The sequence below is a fragment of the Salmo salar genome, chromosome ssa14, assembly GCF_905237065.1.
Source record: "Salmo salar chromosome ssa14, Ssal_v3.1, whole genome shotgun sequence".
In the NCBI taxonomy this organism is placed as follows: domain Eukaryota; kingdom Metazoa; phylum Chordata; class Actinopteri; order Salmoniformes; family Salmonidae; genus Salmo; species Salmo salar.
Window position 1 is genome coordinate 41,772,155 of NC_059455.1, and position 22,419 is coordinate 41,794,573.

A 22,419-nucleotide genomic window follows, 5' to 3' on the forward strand; every position below is an offset into this window, starting at 1 on the left:
CAGATAAGGATAGCAGTGTGGGAACTGGAAAATATGTTTTGGACTTCTCAAGGATCCATTTTGACCTAGATCTAACGTAAAGGTCCCTATTTTTCACAACTTTCAAAAGTTGATAGAGACATTCTAGGCCTGCAAGAAAATAGTCTACAAAAGCCTATAAAAGTATACACATTTTCTAGTATAGGAATCACCTAAGTAGATCTAGCTATTTATATATTCTTAATTCCATTCCTTTACTTTAGATTGTGTGTATTGTTAGATATTACTGCACTGTTGGAACTAGGAACACAAGCGTTTCGTTACAACCGCAATAACACCTGCTAAACACGTGTATGTGACAAATACCATTTTATTTTATTTTCAAATTAGTTTTAGTGACTGGAACGGATGGAGAGAATACAGATGCAGGTGAATGGCAGACGACAGTAAACAAGAGACAGAAAATGAAAGTGATTCAATGAAATCACCACAACGTTGCAGTGTCTTCCTACGTGTCACTGACCCGTACTAGATTGCCTATTGCTGCTTTACGTTGACAGAACGGATAAATATTTAACTGTCGCAGAGAAAGTGGGCGGCATCGGGTCTCAGAGAAGAAAATGACACTAGTTGGCCTACGTCATGTGGCTGTGTTATCAATGGTGCGATGACAGGGTAATTGTTTGTTTTGTTCATTAAAAAAAAGTGAGAGGAAGAAAACGTTGCTCCACATGGATCACTAACCGGGTACGCGCGCGACAATCACATTGACAACCGAGATGAGGGGAGGAAAAACTAGGCCTACCATGTGACTGAAATAGTGTATGTACAGAGGAAAACAGTTTAGGAGAGCATGATATCTATTTACCAGGTCAGGTGAGGCAAGTGGCTAAGGGTTAGATATTTTGTCCCAATGGCACTTTACGCGCGGACATAAATCAGTCGTTTCAGCACCATGGATAGCGAACGGAGACTCGCGCAGGTAATCATAGAAATGCGGTCGGAAATCCGGAAATTGGAGTTAGAGAACATGGGGCTGAGAAGAGTTGGAAACAAGTTAAGAAGGAGTACTACCGCCCCTACATTAGTGGCCGAATACAAAAGTGAGTCAACCCTTCACGTTTTCCTTTTTTCTCACTGTTTTTAGGGGTTGAAGCATATTGTTTTTTCTCTGTATTCTTATCATTTGTTTCCCTTGACATGGTGAAATAACTCAAACAGGGATTGGTAACTTGTTTTCTAATTTGGCACACAGAAACAAGACGCCATGAGTAACTTGGTGAAAAAGAATGGCACCGATTGGCCTACAGGTGGTGCTGTTATAAGCAGTCTCACTTAAACCCTCATATCTATAGGCCCGTTTGACCTAGAGACTTGAAACGTTGTATGTAGGTGTCTTTCCTTATGCTGAACCAATCTGCCTCAAGGACCCATAAGGTCCGTCAGGATAGATTTTCCTCCATCTTGGAAATTTCGGAAAACATTTTAAAAACATATTCTCATGAAACATAAGACCAAATAACACCCAATTTAGAATGTAGGCCCATGGCACATCTCTTAAATTAATTGGTTAAGAGATGGCTAAGTTAGGGATAAATCAGGAAATCAGGGCTATCATGGCCTATCAACTTGAATCTTGTCATCAAAGTCATTACCATGATGAACCATGTTAAGATTGGCATTGATATCTTTGAACAATAAGGAAACCACTGACAATTCAGTTTTTTGACTTGTAATGCTAATGCTTAAAACAATCATAAAATGTCTTCTTCTAATGGACTTAAAGTCACAGATTCACTCCAAATTTGGTCTTTGGACTCATCACAATAGTCCCTAAAAAGTTTGAGAAAATAATGCTGATGAGTTCAAAGATGGCCGCACTATGCCAGAATATGCTAAAAATGCTATAAAAATCTTCTCATGAACCATAGGACCAAATTACATCAAATTTGGAATGTAGGCACATGGACATGTCTTAACTGAGTTTGAGATAATACCCCAAAAATATATGTCAATTTAAACCGCTGTAGCTCTGTAGCTCAGTTGGTAGAGCATGGGGTTTGCACCGCATGGTGTTTGCAACGCCAGGGTTGTGGGTTCGATTCACACGGGGGGCCAGCACAGGAAAAAAAAAACATGTATGAAATGTATGTATTCACTACTGTAAGTCGCTCTGGAGAAGAGCGTCTGCTAAATGACTAAAATGTTGTTTTTTTTAAATGTAAAAAATCCACTCCACAGTGGCCTATCAACTTGACCTTGTCATCTCTGTTAGGGACATCCCTAAGATAAGCCACACTGAATTTGTTATTATTATAAAAAAGTTAACTAACTCATTCTTTGTTCGTGTAATGTTAATGTTAATGTTCAAAATCATATGCAATCATCTTTTCCTCATGAACCATTCGTAAGATTCACCCTAGATTCTGTATTTAGACTCGTTACATCAGAATAGTTGCTACATTAAAATATAGCTGCACTGTACAACTAGATGCATGTTAGCATGCCTAGTTAAATAAAGGTTAAATTAAAAATAAAAATAAATAAAAAGCACATATGCCAATGATAAAAAATACTTTTAAAAATGATTCTTCTCATGAACCATATTGACTCCAGAATGGGTATATAGACTCAATGAATTAGCCTCTAATGAATTTGAGATTGATTAGTTGCTGCATTCAAAGTCAGCCACCCTACACTACTAGATGGCACCATATCACAGCAGGGCTAGAAGAAGTGAAGCGATGGACATGGGGCCATGAAATTTGGTATGTAAACCTTACGTATATGTCCTTAGAAGCTGTGTGACTATAAAGTGACTGCACCAGACCAGTTGGTGGCACTATAGATGTCATTGGCACCAGTGGCACCATAGGATACTAGAGCAATAACTAGTGATCAAGTGGACTTTGTCTCGTGCAAATTAATGTTAGATTTAAATTATGCAGACAAACAATGTGAATTATTGTGATTAGTATATCTGTATAATCACATAAACTAGCCCTATTATTGGTTTGAACTTAGTGAAAAGTGGATGTTTTATTCTGGAAAATGTGAAATTGGAAGTCTTGCTGCTTGCGCAATCAGCATATATGTATGTATGTATGTATGTATGTATGTATGTATGTATGTATGTATATATATATATATATATGTATATGTATGTGTGTGTGTGTATATATATATATATTTATATATATGTGTGTATATATATATATGCAGTATACATATAAATATTCATATATAACCTCAATACATTAAGTAATGACTTTCAGAATGATTACCTGCTGCATCCTACAGCACTACACAAAACTTACATTTACATTACATTTTAGTCATTTAGCAGACGCTCTTATCCAGAGCGACTTACAGTAGTGAATGCATACATTTCATTTCATGCATTATTATTTTTTTAAATGTTGTACTTCACTTGCGTCATCCTTGTGGTATTGAAAGATAAACATGGTAATGCTTTCACATAAAGGAAGATAGTTCCTACATGATGTGCTTGCTTTGTTATATCCAACTGATCTTGTGTTCTTTCTGTCATCCCGTAAACACTGCTGCTTGCAGTTATATTTTTGGTTTGTAGCCTTATGTGAAGAATACATGGGATAATGCAATGCATTTGGCTATACAACATTATTTTACAATCTGTCTATTGCCTTATTCAGAGAGCATCGTCATGACTGTGAGAAGATATTCCATCTTCCAGTCCTTGGTCGATCATCGACCCAGGAGATTTTAATGTGACCATGGTGCAGAGAGAGAGAGAGAGAGAGAGAGAGAGAGGGAGAGAGAGATGGAATAGCCCTCTGACGGAGGCACGGTGGACACTGGACAGCATAATGTGACATGTGAAGGGTGACATTTACTTTGTTTTTCCGTTTATCACCTGACCCTCGCCTGACCCTCGTCTTGTTGTGATGTGTGTTTTGTCCTATATTTATTTATTTTATTTTTTATTTAATCCCAGGCCCCGTCCCCGCAGGAGGCCTTTTTCCTTTTGCCTTTTGGTAGGCCGTCATTGTAAAGAAGAATTTGTTCTTAACTGACTTGCCTAGTTAAATAAAGGTTCAATAAAAAAATTAAAAAATAAATAACTATAGCCTTGGATTGATAAGAGTGCAACGTTACCCTCTTGTGGGTGTTTGCTGTATTGCAGTGGAGGCTTATTTTCACGAATGTAGCCAGCACCGGCTACTTTAATTCTCTGAGCAAATACCAACAGTAATTGTAACACAATTATTTTTGTGCATAGCCAAAATAATTAAAGTAATTCTTTAAAATGTCACCGTCTCCATTTTCATTTCATCATCTGATTTTGTATAAGGCCTAGTGTAATATCTAGATGTAGCCTAATATTTAGGCCTACAGTAACAACAGGTTCCAGGCCCATTTATAGGGAAACAGTCTGATGGGGGGGGACAAGTAGTTTATTAAAGGTTCAAGGTAGAGATTTCCTTGTAATAATGGGTAACAGTACAAAACACCTACACAAAAGGCTTTTTTGATCGAAGTGCCTTCCTGAAGTGCAATAGTGCTTTCACAGGACTACAGGTTACAAAACAAAAAACAGATCAACAAGTGACAAACATAACCTACCTGTAAACAGTTAGACTAGGCAATAAGAGAACAGTAAAATAACAGTTAGACTAGGAGGCAATAAGAGAACAGTAAAATAACAGTTAGACTAGGAGGCAATAAGAGAACAGTCAAATAACAGTTAGACTAGGAGGCAATAAGAGAACAGTAAAATAACAGTTAGACTAGGAGGCAATAAGAGAACAGTAAAATAACAGTTAGACTAGGCAATAAGAGAACAGTAAAATAACAGTTAGACTAGGCAGTAAGAGAACAGTAAATAACAGTTCGACTAGGAGGCAATAAGAGAACAGTAAAATAACAGTTAGACTAGGCAGTAAAATAACAGTTAGACTAGGAGGCAATAAGAGAACAGGAAAATAACATTTAGACTAGGCAATAAGAGAACAGTAAATAACAGTTAGACTAGGAGGCAATAAGAGAACAGTAAAATAACAGTTAGACTAGGCAATAAGAGAACAGTAAATAACAGTTAGACTAGGCAATTAGAGAACAGTAAATAACAGTTAGACTAGGAGGCAATAAGAGAACAGTAAATAACAGTTAGACTAGGCAATAAGAGAACAGTAAATAACAGTTAGACTAGGCAATTAGAGAACAGTAAATAACAGTTAGACTAGGAGGCAATAAGAGAACAGTAAATAACAGTTAGACTAGGAGGCAATAAGAGAACAGTAAATAACAGTTAGACTAGGCAATAAGAGAACAGTAAATAACAGTTAGACTAGGCAATAAGAGAACAGTAAATAACAGTTAGACTAGGCAATTAGAGAACAGTAAATAACAGTTAGACTAGGAGGCAATAAGAGAACAGTAAATAACAGTTAGACTAGGAGGCAATAAGAGAACAGTAAATAACAGTTAGACTAGGAGGCAATAAGAGAACAGTAAATAACAGTTAGACTAGGCAATAAGAGTAAATAACACACATAGGCCTTTATTTACTTTAACAGTCACCTGGCGGGTTCAGAAACAACAAATCACAATTACCTCTCAGGACCTGTAGGACAAAATATTTTAAGCCTACCTGAAAAAAAGGGTTGTTTTTCTACATTTCACATGGTAACTAAGTGTTTCCTTAAAGGGACAGATACTATGGTTCCTACCCTGTCACACTATTAGGACGAGTACATCACAATATCCCTTTGTTTACATTAGCACTGTGTCATGTTGTTGGCTTTAATGTGTTCATGCACACTGGTATTTAAATAACAAAACAGCATGGATATCATGTGAGTGAGACTGTATTGGCCAACTCATCATAGTTGACAGGCCTAGTGCATGAGTACTGACTACTCAATTATGTAGCTAGGTAAGTATCTAGTGAGCACAAAGAAAGAATGCTAGATTTTGAAATGTGCACGTTTGTGTAATATTTAAAAAAAAATCAATGTCACCTCCAATTTTGGCCACCTGATAAAATGCAATATGATATGAACTGAATAGACTGTATACACATACATTGTCCAGACTTGATACTGGGTTAAAGTGAATTGGATATATATCCAACTGGTGGAATGAGGATGAACGTGCTATATCTTTTTGCAATATTATGTTTTCCATGGTTCATCTCGCGTGATTTCGGTTCGCTGTTACCACTGCCCTGTAGAAGCTTGTTGTCCGCCATCACTGCAAGGAGAAGCTAGGCAAAAATTGAGAGAAGAGGAGTGACAACAACAGCGCAGAGAGACGGACCCAAGCCCAAGGGGAAGGTCGAGGGGGATCTTTACCACTTTCCATTCGCAGGCATCCCTGTTGCAGCCTAAAATAGTATTTCATGATAACGTAGAGAAGACGGACGTACTAACTAATCATGTCCAACCTCAAAGGCGGCGTCAAGAAGGACACCAAGATGAGGATAAGAGCCTTTCCTGTAAGTATTAGCCGGGTACGCTGAGACGCGAGCACTGGGGATGTAATTTGCTAAAGACGGGCCTGGCTAGTTAGCTAAACATATACTTTGAAAATGTCACTGTCAGCTAACAACAACCTAGCTAAATTAGCTTCGTGTTGCGTAGATTCATATTCGCTAGTTTGCTAACTAACTTTGATTCGATAAGTTTCTGTTATTTGTACAGTGCACATTGGAAAATATCCACTAGCTAACTATTAGTTAGCAAACGTTAGCTAACTTGCGGTGTTGCTGACAAACTAGTTTCTAGCTAGGTTGTTGGCTAGCTATATACATTGGCAGCCAGCTAACTTTATTAGCTAGTTAGCAGAAACCTAGCTTGGTAACTAACTAGTTACCTGGTTAACTAAACTTTAAGTCAACTATCTATCGTTAGCTAGTAAGCTACCGGCTAACATACTAACGTTAGCCAGGACCTAGTCTAGGTAGCAGCTAACGTTAGCTAGTTCCTTAGCTGTGTAGCCAACTGCCCACCCGTAAAAATTGCCTGTAGCGTAGGCCTAATTTACTAACTCAGAAAGGGTATAACCAGAGATTATAAACTAATTTGTCAGTGTTTAAAAAAAAAATAATCTGTCACGATTTGTAGATATTTAGCATGGCTATATTTAGCCTGACTATGTTGCAGAACTAGCTAAGCATGTATACCGATTGCTCTACGTTAGTTAGTTAACGTTAGTCTCTCTTTTTATGAGAGCAGCCCTACATTGTTGGATGCCAGACATTGGCTGTATGTGTGAAGGAATGACATTGCAGTCGGCCCTGGGCTTAGACAGAAATGTACTCTCTCATCCCCTGAATATCTCACACACATGCACAGTGTTACACTGACTGCTTGAATGCTGCAGGAATAACAGCAGCGGAATGGCCGTGCGAGTGCTTCTGTGACCACGCACTCAGTCTGTGCACCTGGACAGTAGCCAGGGTATGGGATATGCAGTTTTGTCTGCCTGCATACCTGCAGCAGCCCCACCTAATAATAACTGAGCAGGAGAAGGGATGAGCTTTTCATCTTACACAACTACTTGCCCCCCAGTTTATTAGGCCCATGTTCCAAATTTAGGCCCACCAAAGTGACTTTCAGTGTAGTGTGTGTGTTTGGGGCCTATGTGTTTGCTTGCATGTCTGCATGCTTGAGCAGGCTTTAATTTAGACTTCCATGAAGAACTGGATTCTATTTAGGCAGTTTTCCCCTTTGCACATGTTGGTGCATCCTGTACCCCTCAGTTCAGTTGTTGGCCCCAATATAATAAAACAGATGATGTAATTACTTTGTGGAGTGGGGGGGGCACTCAGTGTAGAATAATGACTTGATGGCATGGCCCTCTCTCTTGCTCATTTTAAACTCTTTGACTGTTTTAATATGCTCTCTGGTCAGGTGACGGGATCCCTGAGGTTTGAATGGCCAAAAGAATGGACATCTTGACAGGGTTTGATAGCTAGCTAAGCTTTTGTCATACTAATAAGCTATGGGGCAAAAAGACTTGACTCATCTTGGCACCTCTGCTGTGCCCACATGAATTTTAATCAGAATCATATCTGTAGGTGATTTTTTTTTTTTTTTTAAATGTATTGTCCGCATATTTTTTTCCCCTCGCCTCATCTTGGAATTTTCCATTCTTCTGCACCTGCCTAGGGAAAGACAAAATACTTTCCCATAACAAATTCTCTCATTAATTAATGTGTTTATACAGACAGGCTAGCATAACAACTCCTGGTTTGTTCACTTTGTTGTAGTGATAGACCCTATCTGCATTAATAATGTCATAGATTATGATCATGTAGGCTAACGCAAGCAAATATATAATTTACTGCTATGTACACCCTACTCGTTCTACTATTGATAATTACCAATACTTCAAATATTTAAACACCTAGGCTTAGACCGACATTCATGCTATTTCTAACCCACCGGAGGGGATGTGACCTGGACACGTCAGCCTCTGTTGATGACCATTGTCCGGCCCAACAACTACATGTACTTTTGTTTTTAAGCGTCTTTGAGATTATCTGTATAATGAAAATCCCTAACTTAAATAAATATATTATTGTTTGTATTTAACTTATTGTGTGTTGTACCATCAACAATAGGCCTGATACAGATGTTCTGACTACAATTAGCCTAGTCACTAGATTTTCTAATGGACCAACTCCTACCTTCTCTCTACCAATGAGAAACACAGACATCCCTAATAATAGGCCAATGGTGTTGTCTCTTTGTTTCAAATGTGTCCAGACAAGGTATGTTTCAACTGCCATGATTGAGTCACTGTGAAGTCATAATTGACTGTTTTGTTTTTCATGTTATTGTCACTCAAGTTTTAGGCCCTAGCTGCCACCTGTGGTTTATCAAAGAAAGCTCTTAGAACATTTTTAAGTTAAGGCTTCAAATCCTCACGCAAATCACAAAAATGCATACTAGGTGCAGGGCCAGCTTGTCGGTGAGTCGTCGATCATAGCCATACCTAAACAACTTTAATGAGACTGTAAGATCCTTATAAACTTGCATCATTGTTCTAACCCGATAGCAACCTCTAATGAATTACCAACATCTATGCACTGCTGTCATATATCAATTGACAAAGATGTCATCTGTTCAGATTTGCAGAATGAGGAAACAATCCTTACTAAGAATGAACGGACACGGGTGAAAAGGGTTGAACTGTTCCATTGTCATTGTTTCTTCATTGTGTCCGATTTCTCTCTCCCTAGATGACAATGGATGAGAAGTATGTCAACAATATCTGGGACCTTCTGAAGAACGCTATCCAGGAGATCCAGAGGAAGAACAACAGCGGGCTGAGCTTCGAGGAGCTCTACAGGAACGCCTACACAATGGTGCTGCACAAACATGGCGAGAAGCTCTACACGGGCCTGCGCGAGGTCGTCACTGAGCACCTCGTCAACAAAGTAAAGGACTACGCCTCCCACAATGCACCGCTGTTTATCTTCTATAAATCATTTCCCATAATACGCTGTGAAAGTGACCATCCCTCATGCCTTGTAGTTTGGTTTTTATGGTCTTCAAGAGCAAAAGCATGTGAAAATGACTGCACTTTCATGAATTTGAGGATATAATCTTGAATCCCATTCAAAATTTGTGACTGGGTAAATCGGAATAGGTGTTGACTTTCACAGCGAATTAGGCCCAGGAGTTTCTCCTGGTCACGTGACCATGTGGTCAAGAGAAACTCCTGGCCTTGTCTGTAACGTTTACCTTTTTTAACGGACACAATTTGATATGCAAAATCAGCACCTGTACACACACAACACAGTGCAATCCAGTTTGCAAATTAAGTGCAGCGCACAATGAAACAATCCCTTGTTCAGCTAAAATATAGATAGACGAATGATAGATCAGAGCTATATAGCCTACATGAAAAGTCACCACACTCAAAACAGAACCAGACAGACAGACTTGATAAAACTCTTGTGATTGATTAGTATGGGATCTGTAGCAGTGTATTCTGTCTGGGGACTAGGCTAATTCATATGAACCACCTGCTGGTCTGCACTGGAATTTAGTATTTGGCATCGCCTTCTCTCATGAATATAACATTTAGCATTCAGCAGGCCAGATAGCTGGGGTCATAACCTGTATGTCCACATGTTGTCAGTCTCCAGTTGTTGTAACACAGAGCCCTGGGTAGACGATGCCCATAGGTACAGATCTAGGATCGGTTCATTCAATCTCATTCCTATCTTACACCATTAGGTTGGAAACTCCAAAAATGGAGACACTGATCTCAAATGTTTTTGCCTTGGATCAGTGTCTACAGGCAACTTCAACATAGACAGAAGCTATATCTTCACTAAGACTTTCAGTACTTATTTTATGTCTTTCCGCAGGTACGGGAAGATGTCCTAAACTCGTTAAACAATAACTTTCTGCAGACTTTGAATCAAGCGTGGAACGACCACCAGACAGCGATGGTCATGATCAGAGACATCCTGATGTACATGGTAGGTGAACTGCTTTAGATCTAGTTCGCGTGTCTAACTCATTCCACGGCGGGCCGAGTGTCTGCAGGTTTTCGCTCCACCCTTGTACTTGGTTGAGGAATTAAGGTCACTAACTAGTAAAGAACTCCATCTCACCTAGGTCTTAATTGAAAGTTTGACATTCCTGTTCTAGTGCGTTCTATGGTTATTGACGGAAGAACAACAGTTTTGTTGCACTGAATTGGAAGTGTCCAGTTCATGTCAACCATGCCCAGAAGCACAACTACTGTCTGTATTCCGGGGATATGCTGGAAAATATGCAGAATTTCCATGAATCTGCAGAATTCCCAAACCCCAGTCCAGAAGGATTCTCTAGATGTCCTTTTAACCCCAGACAGGCCTAGTCAGTAGTATTGCTTCTCCAGAAAGCTGTAGAGTTTTATCTCCAGTTTAGTGTTTTGTCTCCAGTGGTTTCCCTAAAGTGTAAATAATAGTTTTCCTCGTATGAAAGAATGGCCCGGGCAGACTCTCTTCAACAACGTGTCATGGTGGGGGTTGGGCGTGCCAGCCTTCTAGTTGCTGTTTACCCTGGGCAGACTCTCCTCAACAACGTGTCATGGCGGGGGTTGGGCGGGCCAGCCTTCTAGTTGCTGTTTACCCTGGGCAGACTCTCCTCAACAACGTGTCATGGCGGGGGTTGGGCGGGCCAGCCTTCTAGTTGCTGTTTACCCTGTTTACCCTGGGCAGACTCTCTTCAACAACGTGTCATGGTGGGGGTTGGGCGGGCCAGCCTTCTAGTTGCTGTTTACCCTGGCAGACTCTCCTCAACAACGTGTCATGGCGGGGGTTGGGCGGGCCAGCCTTCTAGTTGCTGTTTACCCTGGCAGACTCTCCTCAACAACGTGTCATGGTGGGGGTTGGGCGGGCCAGCCTTCTAGTTGCTGTTTACCCTGGGCAGACTCTCCTCAACAACGTGTCATGGCGGGGGTTGGGCGTGCCAGCCTTCTAGTTGCTGTTTACCCTGGGCAGACTCTCTTCAACAACGTGTCATGGCGGGGGTTGGGCGGGCCAGCCTTCTAGTTGCTGTTTACCCTGGGCAGACTCTCTTCAACAACGTGTCATGGTGGGGGTTGGGCGGGCCAGCCTTCTAGTTGCTGTTTACCCTGTTTACCCTGGGCAGACTCTCCTCAACAACGTGTCATGGTGGGGGTTGGGCGGGCCAGCCTTCTAGTTGCTGTTTACCCTGGCAGACTCTCCTCAACAACGTGTCATGGTGGGGGTTGGGCGGCCCAGCCTTCTAGTTGCTGTTTACCCTGTTTACCCTGGCAGACTCTCCTCAACAACGTGTCATGGCGGGGGTTGGGCGGGCCAGCCTTCTAGTTGCTGTTTACCCTGGGCAGAACAAAGAGCTTCTTTTATTTCTCCAGTTTTTTGGGCAACTAGTGGCAACTCTGCTTGATTTACTGTAACAGTAAGGCCAGCTGTCTGTGTGCTGTATGAGGTGGGGGACAATCCAGTGACACAGCCGCTATGGAGACTGCAGAATTCTCTCGGGATTCTTTTGTTTTTCTCTCTCCTTCTCCCTGCTCTCTCCCCCCACCCTTCTCAATTCAAAGGGCTCAATCGCTCTCTCTCCTCAATTCAAAGGGCTTTAGTGGCCTGGGAAACATATGTTAACATTGCCAAAGCAAGTGACATGGATAATAAACAAAAGTGAAATAAACAATATAAAATTAACAGTAAACCGTACACTCACAAAAGTTTCAAAGGAAGTTTGACCTTTTCCCTGCGTCCTGGGTCTCCAGTTAGCTGCCTGGCCTACTCAGTGCTAGGTGCAGAAATGGGATGATGATGTACTCTTATTTTGGTATTAAAAACATCTAATCCCAGAACTGAGATTTCAGCCATATTTATTTTGTATCTGCGTAGTAGGCTATAGATTTGTATTGGTGAGTGTAACCAAGGACACCAGCCTATCAGGTATCATATGGCTTTTCAGAGCAAAAAATGACATTTTTGGGAGTCCTCCCCCTTACCTGTTCCTGAATTTTTCAGTTGAGTAAACTCTAACTGTGCAAAGAATATTCTGTTCGGAGGACAAAGTATTCAAATGGGTTTTATTCTAACGCACTGTACTCCACTTGGCTCCAGGACCGGGTGTACGTGCAGCAAAACAACGTGGAGAACGTCTACAACCTGGGCCTGATCATCTTCAGAGACCAGGTGGTACGCTACGGCTGCATCCGAGACCACCTGCGACAGACCCTGCTGGACATGATCGCACGGGAGAGGAAAGGAGAGGTGGTGGACAGGTAAGGACTGTTCTGGGATCTGTCTAACAAAAGAAAGACCTGTATCTATTCACAAAGTGTCTCAGAGTATTAGTGCTGATCTGGGATCAGTTTTGCCTTTCCGATCATGATGACTGACTTGCTTTGTGTATACAGTCCCTGCTACTGTTGATTAGATAGTAGGTATTTGGTGAGGCTGGTGCATAAGTCATATCCTAGGGGACAATGGCCGGCTGTGATGTGAGGTTTAAGCCCCTGAAACCACTTCATCTTTCTCTTTGGCTGTTTTTTTATGTAGGCCTATGATAAGGGCAGTAGCACATCCTATTCACAGAGAATTGACCTTTCAACTTGGGAGATGAACTACTACATTAATACCCAACTCATCACCACTCTGGCAAATAGGTTTTATTCAATGTTACTTAAAGAGAAAAATCCACCCCAAAATCTAGATCATATGTTTTATTCCTCGTGTGTGTGTGTGTGTGTGTGTGTACAGGGGAGCGATCAGGAACGCCTGTCAGATGCTGATGATTCTGGGTCTGGAGGGTAGGTCTGTGTACGAGGAAGACTTTGAGTCCCCCTTCTTAGAAATGTCTGCAGAATTCTTCCAGGTGGGTTGGGCAACATTTTACACGCTCTCTTTTTTTTGTCCAGTCATTGTGACTGCTGAGATTTGTTTTATGATGTTGGCATGGATGCTAAAACCACAAAAACACGTAACCAAGCTATTACAACACGTTAAGCTGCATTAAGTCAGTGGAGCTTCTCACTATCCTCATCTAACCCCATATAGGTGACCTCTTGGTTTGTGGTCATCCAAATCCTGTTCATGAGTCGAAGCCCATCACTTCGTCATTTTGTGCTCCTCAATTGTCCACACTAATAAAATGCTTTTTATTTTTCAGTTTTACATAAAATTGTATTGCTCTATCAACCTCTTCCAACTTCCACTTTTATCTGAAATACCTCTATCTCACGTCAAACCCTACCCTGTCCTACCCCCCCTCCTCAAACCGTACCCTGTCCTACCCCCCTCCTCAAACCCTACCCTGTCCTACCCCCCCTCCTCAAACCCTACCCTGTCCTACCCCCCCTCCTCAAACCCTACCCTGTCCTACCCCCCTCCTCAAACCCTACCCTGTCCTACCCCCCTCCTCAAACCGTACCCTGTCCTACCCCCTCCTCAAACCCTACCCTGTCCTACCCCCCTCCTCAAACCCTACCCTGTCCTACCCCCCTCTTCAAACCGTACCCTGTCCTACCCCCCTCCTCAAACTGTACCCTGTCCTACCCCCCATCTCAAACCTGTACCCTGTCCTACCCCCCCTCCTCAAACCTGTACCCTGTTCTACCCCCTCCTCAAACCTGTACCCTGTCCTACCCCCCTCCTCAAACCGTACCCTGTCCTACCCCCCATCTCAAACCGTACCCTGTCCTACCCCCCCATCTCAAACCGTACCCTGTCCTACCCCCCCATCTCAAACCTGTACCCTGTCCTACCCCCCCATCTCAAACCTGTACCCTGTCCTACCCCCCATCTCAAACCTGTACCCTGTCCTACCCCCCATCTCAAACCTGTACCCTGTTCTACCCCCTCCTCAAACCGACCCTGTCCTACCCCCTCCTCAAACCGTACCCTGTCCTACCCCCTCCTCAAACCTGTACCCTGTTCTACCCCCCCCTCAAACCGTACCCTGTTCTACCCCCCCTTAAACCTGTACCCTGTTCTACCCCCCCTAAAACCGTACCCTGTCCTACCCCCCTCCTCAAACCGTACCCTGTTCTACCCCTCCTCAAACCGACCCTGTCCTACCCCTCCTCAAACCGTACCCTGTCCTACCCCCCTCCTCAAACCGTACCCTGTTCTACCCCCCCCTCCTCAAACCGTACCCTGTTCTACCCCCCTCCTCAAACCGTACCCTGTTCTACCCCCCTCCTCAAACCGTACCCTGTTCTACCCCCCTCCTCAAACCGTACCCTGTTCTACCCCCCCTCAAACCTGTACCCTGTCCTACCCCCTCCTCAAACCTGTACCCTGTTCAACCCCCCCTTCAAACCGTACCCTGTTCTACCCCCCTTCAAACCGTACCCTGTTCTACCCCCCCCTTCAAACCGAACCCTGTTCTACCCCCCTTCAAACCGTACCCTGTTCTACCCCCCCTTCAAACCGTACCCTGTCCTACCCCCCCTTCAAACCGTACCCTGTCCTACCCCCCCCTTCAAACCGTACCCTGTTCTACCTCCCCCCTTCAAACCGTACCCTGTTCTACCCCCCCTTCAAACCGTACCCTGTCCTACCCCCCCCTCAAACCGTACCCTGTTCTACCCCCCCCTAAAACCGTACCCTGTACCAACCCCTCAGATGGAGAGCCAGAAGTTCCTAGCGGAGAACAGTGCCAGTGTTTACATCAAGAAGGTGGAGGCCAGGATCAACGAGGAGATAGAGCGGGTGCTGCACTGCCTGGACAAGTCCACAGAGGAGCCCATCGTCAAGGTGGTGGAACGGGAGCTCATCTCCAAACACATGAAGACCATCGTGGAGATGGAGAATTCTGGCCTTGTTCACATGCTCAAGAACGGCAAGACAGAAGGTGAACATGGAAAACAGGCTTGTTTTACAGGCAATGGATTAAGACTGAATTGAGTTCTAATCAACACTTTACTTGTGTGTTTAATTATATCTGGAGACCTGGGCCCTTTTTTTTCAAAAAGCATCCTCCTGTCCAAAGAATCTTTCTCACTGTGGTCTAAAAGAGGAAAACGTAATCCTAGATCAGCGTTCCCCTTCTGAGACTTGGGCTGTGGGTGATTTTCATGTAAAAAGGTTGTCCGGACATAGGCATGTTATTCAGGGTTAATCAATGATTCTCCAGACCTAGCCATAGTCTTCTATCCAATCTTATTTTTCTGACTGTCCACACTCATATCAGATTTGCACATTCCCACTGATGTAGCCTCTGAAGTAGCACACAGATGTAACACTCATTTCCTGTCACTGTTACATAACATTTTCGGGGTGGTTGATAACGGCAAGTCATGTGCACACAAACAAAAATCACTTTAGAGCAAACAAATGAGGCCACATATTGGAGCATCAGAATTGCGTTAGGATTGAGGTCCACGTATGGACATGGTATGAATCTGAAGGCAAAAGATCATATTCAATATGTTTTGTTGTTGCTGTTCATACCTTAGGAAAAATATCAGATTGGGATCAGATATGGAAATAATTGGCAATAGATCTGAATGGGTTGCCTATGTAACCGTAGCCAATTAGGCACAATCTACCGGACACCCAAAGCTGATTAGTGAAGCTACTGGAGTCAAAAAGTGAAACGGAGAAAAACATCTCCGCACACTTCCAGTCAGATCCACATTTATTTTAATTATAGCTGAGCTTTTGGTCAGTCGACCAATCAGAGCATATCTCCACAAACAACAGTGGGATAGAAGGCCACACAGAGAGCCAGAGATAATTAGACAGGTGTGTTAGTCTGACGTATCCAAAAGGGCCACTAGATGTCATACTACCAGATAGGAATACAAATACTAGATAGTACAAGACCTATTATCGATGAGTGGACTGAATCAAACCCTCCTGTTGATGATTATCAAATCAGAGAGAGAAATAAGTTCTCTGTCACTCATGTATTTACTGGTTCACGTCAGTTCACTTTCTTGACTGGAATTTGCTTCAAACGCATTTCCTGAGCTCTGCATTTACCTCACAGATTAACTCTGAAACCAGACACGCAGAAATACAGACAGGCAGAGCCAGTGAATCTTTGACATCTAAACCAATGTGAAATGCAGACAGGCAGAGCCAGTGAATCTTTGACATCTAAACCAATGTGAAATGCAGACAGGCAGAGCCAGTGAATCTTTGACATCTAAACCAATGTGAAATACAGACAGGCAGAGCCAGTGAATCTTTGACATCTAAACCAATGTGAAATACAGACAGGCAGAGCCAGTGAATCTTTGACATCTAAACCAATGTGAAATACAGACAGGCAGAGCCAGTGAATCTTTGACATCTAAACCAATGTGAAATACAGACAGGCAGAGCCAGTGAATCTTTGACATCTAAACCAATGTGAAATACAGACTGTAGATCTGTGTATTGGTTTGAACTTCCTTCATAACTAATCTATTCTCCATTTTCCTCTCCCCCCCCTTCCTTTCTCCCCCCTTCCTCTCTCCCCCCGCCTTATTCCTCTTCCTCTCTCCCCCCTCTTCCTCTCTCCCTCTCTCCTCCCCTCTTCCTCTCTCTCCTCTCTCTTCCTCTTGCGCTCCAGACCTGGGCTGTATGTACAAGCTGTTCAGCCGTGTGCCTAATGGCCTGAAGACCATGTGTGAGTGTATGAGCTCCTACCTGAGGGAGCAGGGCAAGGCTCTGGTGTCAGAGGAGGGAGAGGGCAAGAACCCTGTCGACTACATTCAGGTACACTGGGCCTAACCTCAAATCAAAGATTGGCTGGCATTTTTATTCTCTGAACATGTCCATAACAATCAGGGCACAGATTATTTCCTGACCAGAAAGAACTCAAATCTAAAGCGTTTTTAAAATAGTAACATTGGTAACTACCCCCATAAGCATTGAAGCTAAGGTTCCAGCCCACTCTTTTCAGGGAGTATCTTTTGGTTATCACTACGGCAACAGCTTCCAGGAACGACACAATATGTACATCTTACAGTTATTCAGAAAATAAGCAAAAGGAATAAAACAACAATATGTACATAACTGCCAAGTGGTACAGTAATTGGAATTTCAGTACAGAAGAAAGATCATTGTTATTGTGGTAAACAATGATCTTTTTAGGGCATCCCCAAGAGTTAACACGTAAACCACTTGAAATCTCTATAGTATCTGTGTGTTTGTGTGTTATTACTTATTTTAAAGCGTGCTATGAATTTTAATTCCCTTTCAATAAAGTTGGATTTGATTCCCTGTCCTATAGGGCCTGTTGGACCTGAAGACGCGGTTCGACCGTTTCCTCCTGGAGTCGTTCAACAACGACCGGCTCTTCAAGCAGACCATCGCCGGAGACTTTGAGTACTTCCTCAACCTCAACTCCCGCTCCCCAGAGTACCTCTCCCTCTTCATCGACGACAAGCTCAAGAAGGGAGTCAAAGGGGTACGTCAGTGTTGCTAAATGTTATATTACTACACTTCAGTGGACTAATCTCATGTAGTACCCTACCTTCCACATAGTGCACTAGTTCTGGACAGGACCACGTGGAGACGTGGTTATTAAAGGAAAACTATTCAAACCAATATCCTGTCTCCTGTCTGTCTCCTGTCTGTCTCCTGTCTGTCTGTCTGTCTGTCTGTCTGTGTCTCCAGCTGACAGAACAGGAGGTGGAGTCCATCTTGGACAAGGCCATGGTTCTATTCCGGTTCATGCAGGAGAAGGATGTGTTTGAGAGATACTACAAACAGCACCTGGCCCGGAGGCTGCTCACCAACAAGAGTGTCTCGGACGACTCTGAAAAGAACATGATCTCTAAGTTGAAGGTGAGGAGATGAACGAGTCTGCTGTCAATTACACGTTGACATTTCATATCCAATATATTACTAATTCATTTGATTTTAATTAGATTATTACTTTATTATTATTAATCAGGAATTCAGAATGTTCATGACTATCTTACATCTCTATCTAAGCATTAGAATGGACTGGTAGTTGTTTGACCTGGTTTTCCATATTGTGCTGGTCACAACCCTGAACATGTGACTCGCTGTGCTGTGTGAATGGTTGTGCTGTGTGACGTGCTGTGTGACTCGCTGTGCTGTCTTCTCTGTGTAGACTGAGTGTGGCTGTCAGTTCACCTCTAAACTGGAAGGGATGTTCAGAGACATGAGCATCTCCAACACCACCATGGACGAGTTCAGACAACACCTACAGTCCACGGGGGTAAGACTTATACATCCACACACACCCCTAACAGTCCACACACACACCCCCAACAGTCCACATTGTCATCACCCCCCCCCAACAGTCCACATTGTCATCACCCCCCCAACAGTCCACATTGTCATCACCCCCCCCAACAGTCCACATTGTCATCACCCCCCCAACAGTCCACATTGTCCACACCCCCCAACAGTCCACATTGTCAACACCCCCCCAACAGTCCACATTGTCAACACCCCCCCAACAGTCCACATTGTCAACACCCCCCAACAGTCCACATTGTCCACACCCCCCAACAGTCCACATTGTCCACACCCCCCAACAGTCCACATTGTCCACACCCCCCAACAGTCCACATTGTCCACACCCCCCAACAGTCCACATTGTCCACACCCCCAACAGTCCACATTGTCCACACCCCCCAACAGTCCACACGGTCCACACCCCCCAACAGTCCACATTGTCATCACCCCCCCAACAGTCCACATTGTCATCACCCCCCCAACAGTCCACATTGTCATCACCGCCCCAACAGTCCACATTGTCAACACCTCCCCCCATTACAGTCCACATTGTCAACACCCCCCCAACAGTCCACATTGTCATCACCCCCCAACAGTCCACATTGTCATCACCCCCCAACAGTCCACATTGTCATCACCCCCCAACAGTCCACATTGTCATCACCCCCCAACAGTCCACATTGTCATCACCCCCCAACAGTCCACATTGTCAACACCTCCCCCCATTACAGTCCACATTGTCAACACCTCCCCCATGACAGTCCACATTGTCAACACCTCCCCCATGACAGTCCACATTGTCAACACCTCCCCCCCATGACAGTCCACATTGTCAACACCTCCCCCCCATGACAGTCCACATTGTCAACACCTCCCCCCATGACAGTCCACATTGTCAACACCTCCCCCCCATGACAGTCCACATTGTCAGCACCTCCCCCCCATTACAGTCCACATTGTCAGCACCCCCCAACACAGTCCACATTGTCAACACCCCCCCAACAGTCCACATTGTCATCACCCCCCCAACAGTCCACATTGTCAACACCCCCCAACAGTCCACATTGTCATCACCCCCCAACAGTCCACATTGTCATCACCCCCCAACAGTCCACATTGTCATCACCACCCCCCCAACAGTCCACATTGTCATCACCCCCCCAACAGTCCACATTGTCAACATCACCCCCCCAACAGTCCACATTGTCAACACCTCCCCCCATTACAGTCCACATTGTCAACAGCCCCCCAACATTCCACATTGTCATCACCCCCCAACAGTCCACATTGTCAACACCTCCCCCCATTACAGTCCACATTGTCAAGACCTCGCCCCCATTACAGTCCACATTGTCAACACCCCCCCAACAGTCCACATTGTCATCACCCCCCAACAGTCCACATTGTCATCACCCCCCAACAGTCCACATTGTCATCACCCCCCAACAGTCCACATTGTCATCACCCCCCAACAGTCCACATTGTCAACACCTCCCCCCATTACAGTCCACATTGTCAACACCTCCCCCCATTACAGTCCACATTGTCAACAGCCCCCCAACAGTCCACATTGTCAACACCTCCCCCCTAACAGTCCACATTGTCAACACCTCCCCCCTAACAGTCCACATTGTCAACACCCCCCATTACAGTCCACATTGTCAACACCCCCCATTACAGTCCACATTGTCAACACCCCCATTACAGTCCACATTGTCAACACCTCCCCCATTACAGTCCACATTGTCAACACCTCCCCCATACAGTCCACATTGTCAACAGCCCCCCAACAGTCCACATTGTCATCACCCCCCAACAGTCCACATTGTCATCACCCCCCAACAGTCCACATTGTCATCACCGCCCCAACAGTCCACATTGTCAACACCTCCCCCATTACAGTCCAGATTGTCAACACCCCCCCAACAGTCCACATTGTCATCACCCCCCCAACAGTCCACATTGTCATCACCCCCCAACAGTCCACATTGTCATCACCCCCCCAACAGTCCACATTGTCATCACCCCCCAACAGTCCACATTGTCAACACCTCCCCCTAACAGTCCACATTGTCAACACCTCCCCCCCATGACAGTCCACATTGTCAACACCTCCCCCCATGACAGTCCACATTGTCAACACCTCCCCCCATGACAGTCCACATTGTCAACACCTCCCCCCATGACAGTCCACATTGTCAGCACCTCCCCCCCATGACAGTCCACATTGTCAGCACCTCCCCCATGGCAGTCCACATTGTCAACACCCCCCCAACACAGTCCACATTGTCAACACCTCCCCCCATGGCAGTCCACATTGTCAACACCTCCCCCATGACAGTCCACATTGTCAACACCTCCCCCCATGACAGTCCACATTGTCAACACCTCCCCCCATTACAGTCCACATTGTCAACAGCCCCCCAACAGTCCACATTGTCATCACCCCCCCAACAGTCCACATTGTCAACACCTCCCCCTAACAGTCCACATTGTCAACACCTCCCCCCATTACAGTCCACATTGTCAACACCTCCCGCCCCATTACAGTCCACATTGTCATCACCCCCCAACAGTCCAAATTGTCAACACCTCCCCCATTACAGTCCACATTGTCAACACCTCCCCCCATTACAGTCCACATTGTCAACACCTCCCCCCATTACAGTCCACATTGTCAACACCCCCCCAACAGTCCACATTGTCATCACCCCCCAACAGTCCACATTGTCATCACCCCCCAACAGTCCACATTGTCATCACCCCCCCAACAGTCCACATTGTCATCACCACCCCCCATTACAGTCCACATTGTCATCACCACCCCCCCCAACAGTCCACATTGTCATCACCACCCCCCCAACAGTCCACATTGTCATCACCACCCCCCCAACAGTCCACATTGTCATCACCACCCCCCCAACAGTCCACATTGTCATCACCAACCCCCCAACAGTCCACATTGTCAACATCACCCCCCAACAGTCCACATTGTCAACACCTCCCCCCCATTACAGTCCACATTGTCAACAGCCCCCAACATTCCACATTGTCATCACCTCCCCAACAGTCCACATTGTCATCACCTCCCCAACAGTCCACATTGTCAACACCTCCCCAACAGTCCACATTGTCAACACCCCCCCCAACAGTCCACATTGTCAACACCCCCCAACAGTCCACATTGTCAACACCCCCCAACAGTCCACATTGTCAACACCTCCCCCCATTACAGTCCACATTGTCAACAGCCCCCCCAACAGTCCACATTGTCATCACCCCCCCAACAGTCCACATTGTCAACACCTCCCCCCTAACAGTCCACATTGTCAACACCTCCCCCCCATTACAGTCCACATTGTCAACACCCCCATTACAGTCCAAATTGTCAACACTTCCCCCATTACAGTCCACATTGTCAACACCTCCCCCCATTACAGTCCACATTGTCAACACCTCCCCCCATTACAGTCCACATTGTCATCACCCCCCCAACAGTCCACATTGTCAACACCTCCCCAACAGTCCACATTGTCAACACCCCCCCAACAGTCCACATTGTCATCACCCCCCCCAACAGTCCACATTGTCAACACCTCCCCCCATTACAGTCCACATTGTCAACAGCCCCCCAACAGTCCACATTGTCATCACCCCCCCAACAGTCCACATTGTCAACACCCCCCCCCTAACAGTCCACATTGTCAACACCTCCCCCCCATTACAGTCCACATTGTCATCACCCC

General features: G+C 44.7%; 1 protein-coding gene and 1 long non-coding RNA gene across 2 annotated transcripts in view; both read left to right on the forward strand.

The window, feature by feature from the left end:
• The first annotated feature begins 390 nt into the window (after window positions 1–390).
• Window positions 391–4,270, forward strand: LOC123726707 (uncharacterized). The gene is made up of 2 exons (XR_006758826.1): window positions 391–1,082; window positions 3,654–4,270. It is a non-coding gene; the product is annotated as an uncharacterized lncRNA (long non-coding RNA).
• Window positions 4,271–6,163: 1,893 nt separating this feature from the next.
• Window positions 6,164–22,419, forward strand: part of LOC106569638 (cullin-3) — a 50,095-nt gene continuing 33,839 nt past the window's right edge. Inside the window, exons 1-10 of the mRNA XM_014141192.2 lie at window positions 6,164–6,457; window positions 9,209–9,406; window positions 10,346–10,459; window positions 12,590–12,750; window positions 13,229–13,343; window positions 15,095–15,323; window positions 17,031–17,176; window positions 17,694–17,870; window positions 18,080–18,250; window positions 18,543–18,650. Of these exons, the coding sequence (XP_013996667.2) occupies window positions 6,398–6,457; window positions 9,209–9,406; window positions 10,346–10,459; window positions 12,590–12,750; window positions 13,229–13,343; window positions 15,095–15,323; window positions 17,031–17,176; window positions 17,694–17,870; window positions 18,080–18,250; window positions 18,543–18,650 (1,479 nt within the window). The 5' untranslated portion in view covers window positions 6,164–6,397. The remainder of the gene's footprint in view (window positions 6,458–9,208; window positions 9,407–10,345; window positions 10,460–12,589; window positions 12,751–13,228; window positions 13,344–15,094; window positions 15,324–17,030; window positions 17,177–17,693; window positions 17,871–18,079; window positions 18,251–18,542; window positions 18,651–22,419) is intronic.